The sequence below is a fragment of the Peromyscus leucopus genome, chromosome 5 (assembly GCF_004664715.2).
Source record: "Peromyscus leucopus breed LL Stock chromosome 5, UCI_PerLeu_2.1, whole genome shotgun sequence".
Classification (NCBI taxonomy): domain Eukaryota; kingdom Metazoa; phylum Chordata; class Mammalia; order Rodentia; family Cricetidae; genus Peromyscus; species Peromyscus leucopus.
In genome coordinates, this window is record NC_051067.1 from 97,436,038 (window position 1) to 97,439,525 (window position 3,488).

At 47.2% G+C, this 3,488-nt stretch overlaps 1 protein-coding gene across 1 annotated transcript; it reads right to left on the reverse strand.

Annotated features, from left to right (window-relative positions):
- Positions 1-273: 273 nt before the first annotated feature.
- Positions 274-3,084, reverse strand: LOC114710601 (protein inturned-like). Its single transcript, XM_028894774.1, is given in 4 exon segments — positions 274-902; positions 905-1,360; positions 1,363-2,838; positions 2,841-3,084. Coding segments are annotated over 4 exon segments (2,805 nt in total).
- Positions 3,085-3,488: the final 404 nt, after the last annotated feature.

A 3,488-nucleotide genomic window follows, 5' to 3' on the forward strand; every position in this document is an offset into this window, starting at 1 on the left:
TTATTTAAAACTATTCAATAAATTAGCATGGTATACCAAAATGGCAATAAATTAGCAATCTTGTCTCCGTATTTTGATCAAGTATCTGCACAGATGTCTCATATAATACTACATATGACTGGATGTAGCAACCTAACAGCACTGCATCTCAATATTTAACAACAGAAGTTCAATACTGAAAAATGACTAAGCTGAGCCTGATCTCTCTATGTTAATTTCAGCCATTCTGACACTGTCCCATTGTTCATCCATTTGTGCATCCTACAAACACAGCTACAATGTTAATCCAAAGAACAACTTAAATGCCATTTCAATGGCGATTTCTGTGACTGAGTCATGAAAACAGACATACAGTTCCTGAGGTTTTGGGTGAAGGAAGAGCCTCCCCACCACCCAGTAAGCCATAACTGGTGGTGCTTTTTTCTGAACTGTCCAGTTTTCAGGTGAACATTCAAACAGCACGCCATGCTCTTTCACAGGGGTCAGAGAAGCCACTGAATCTGCAGACTCCGAAAGCTCTGCACCACATAGTGCCTTCTTTTTCTCTTCCTTCAGTGTCTGTTGGAAAAGTGCACGGATAGAAAGACAACACTGATGGAAATTCTTAATTAGCTGAGTGTGGACGGAACCGCCTAGCTGAGCCACCTCTTCATGGGTGGGGGTGATGAAGATGCCCTGCACTGTTTCCAAGGCAACATAGTGGAAGAGTGTATTATCAGGACCAGAGGTCAACTTCATTGTGTTATAGACTTCCAATTCTTTTTCTGAAAGTTCTTTTTTCGAATTTCCCAAATGAAATGGATTTGGAAGTGTCGATTTCTTTCTAGCGAGCTTAAGCAAGGCCACGCTGTCCTCTGAACCATCGGATTCTCTTTGCTTCCGTACTGCGTCTGGGGTAGTAGTGGGCTATTACCAACACTTTCTCCACCTTCACCAGGCTCACATCCTCCACTGCTCCGGGAGGGACTGGGTTTCCGCGCCTTGAAGGAATAGTCACTGAAAAAGGTTCTTCTGCATGTTGGAGAGGTCGCTGTCTTGGTGGACCCCTGCAGTCTACTGAGGATGGGTGAAGTGGTCAAACTATCTGCCTTTTCATGTGGTGCAGCAAGGAACCAGTCAGCACAAGACAGGCAGGGCCCCAGAGATGAGGCTAGCTGCTCCTCGATGCGGGAGTCTACTCCTTCCAGCTGATGAAGAGTTGTTCTGGCCTGATCTACATAGATACAATCTGGACCAGGATTCCCAGTAGCTTTAGATGTACAGCCTCCAGCTTCTAACAGCACACACAACATATAATGTCGCAGTCCAACAATTAGTAAAAAATGCCTCCCTTCGGGTTCCTGGAAGACCTCGGTGTCGCATCTGCAGGAGGCTGGAGGTGGTGCCGTGGGAAGACTTCTCTCCATATTATCAGCTGGCCAATCCTTTGCTTTGCTGCTAAGGGCAGCAGGCAGTAGTGGTGGCAGTACGCGGCAATCTCAACAACATCATCCTTCGGTAGATGGCTGCACACCAAATAACCCTTGTAAAACAGAGAAGTCCCCAAAATTGTGTACAGCCGCCTCATGTCATAGTAATCCTCAGACAGTTCTTCGAAGTCTGCAGCCTCTAGGTCACTCAGCACTGTGTCCAACTCCACCTTGAGTTCCTGTGGAAGTGCGAGCCAACGGACTGCAGGGAGGCTGTCTAAAAGCACGGCGCTGGCTGCATCGTACTGCTGAGCACTAGGGTTGGTGCTGAGATGCAGCTTGTCAGGCTGAAGAGCTCGCTCAAAGAACAAGCTGAAGAAATGATCCAAACGAGGGGTGTTCTCAACCTGGCAAAAGGCACTGTCTAAAGAACCATGCATGAACTTCAGGATTTGGGCGGCATCTTCTATCATGTTCCTTAGTTGGGGAAGAGGAATTTCTTCAGCAGGCAGGCCAATTAACAACAACTTGTCAGATTCTTTCAAGAAGGCAACATGAATTTGTTTCCCATTTAAATGGAGGGATGAGCTAGTAACTTGCATCCCAGTTACGCTTTCCAGCATGTCACAGAGTGTGAGAAAAATCCCCCTCACACTCTTGAGTTTCTGAGAGGCTTCGGATACTGGGTAGTAGTACAGAATTTCCTGCTCCTCCTTGGACACCTCTGACTGGAGCTGCAGGGTGAGGTACATGATGATGTGTGGGGTGCCCAGGATACTGTGCTGGGTGCCTTCAGCCTCTGACCCACAGAGAAGTTTCACCAAATCATTCGTGCTCGACTGGGTCTTTTTCTTTTTTGGTTGGGTTGTTTCCTTTTTCACAGCATATGCATTTTCAAATGTCAGCTTCACCTGCATTGGTCCAGGGATGCAAGACAGAACTCTCTCTATGTTTTCAGAAGTCACATCTACATCATTCACAGCAACAAGGACATCACCAACCAGAACCTGACCGCTCTTCATGGCAGAGCCTCCTGGCAGCAGGCCGTGCACCACGAGCCTCTCCCCGTCGGCCTGCTTCCCGCTCCTTTTCCAACTCCACTTGGTCTGGTGGACGATTCCCACCAGCACTTCCAGGAGTTTGGGCTGCTCCCTGGCTTTGATGGCCGTCAGCTTTTTGGGGTTGATATAGATGGTCACATCCTTGTACTGCTGCTGCACGGTGACTCTGGTCTTCTGGTTGGACTGATGCTTCAGAATGGACACCAGCCCATTGTCACTGCTGCTCTTTTTGTGGTAGTGCTTACGCAAAAGTCTTTTGCTTTTCAGGATCTTGGTCAAGCGCTTGAGCTTGGGTTCATACTTCTTTCTTTCTCTAGAATCATCCTCTTCAATGATGACCTCCTTCTCACTGAACCTGACATGGTTCATGTCTCCGGAAGGAGGCTTTCCTCCTCATCTTCACTCAGTTCCAGGTAGAACAGCTCTCCATTCCTCTGCACACTGTCCAGCCACTCAGGCTCCAGATCAGTGTCGCTGCTGGCAGAGGAGCAGGAGCCCAAGCCGCTGGCCCCGGCATCAGAGTCGTCTTCCTCCTCTTCCTCCTCCAGTGAGGACAGGTCTCCGGGGAGCTCGGCCGAGTGCCCGTGCGAGTCCCGCCACGCGGGGTCCGACATCATCCCGGAAAAGACTTTCTAATCAAATGGTCTTAAGAAGCAAGCTGATGTAGCTGTTCAAATATCCAGAAAGGAGACTTAAAATTAAAACCAATCAAAAAGATCAAAAAGGACCTTGCATATTCATAACAGAAATGATCCACCAAGATGAAGTTTCAAATCTGAACATTTATGCCCCAAACACAAGGACACCCATACATGTAAAAGAAACATTACTAAAGCTTAAATAGCACATCAAACCCACACATTAATAGTGGGAGACTTCAACAACCCATGCTCAACAATAGACAGATCTACAAAATTGAAACTTAGCAGATGTTATGACTCAAATGGACTTAATTGATGTCTACAGAACACTCCACCCTAACAAAAAAGAATATAGCTTCTCAGAACCCAAGGGAACC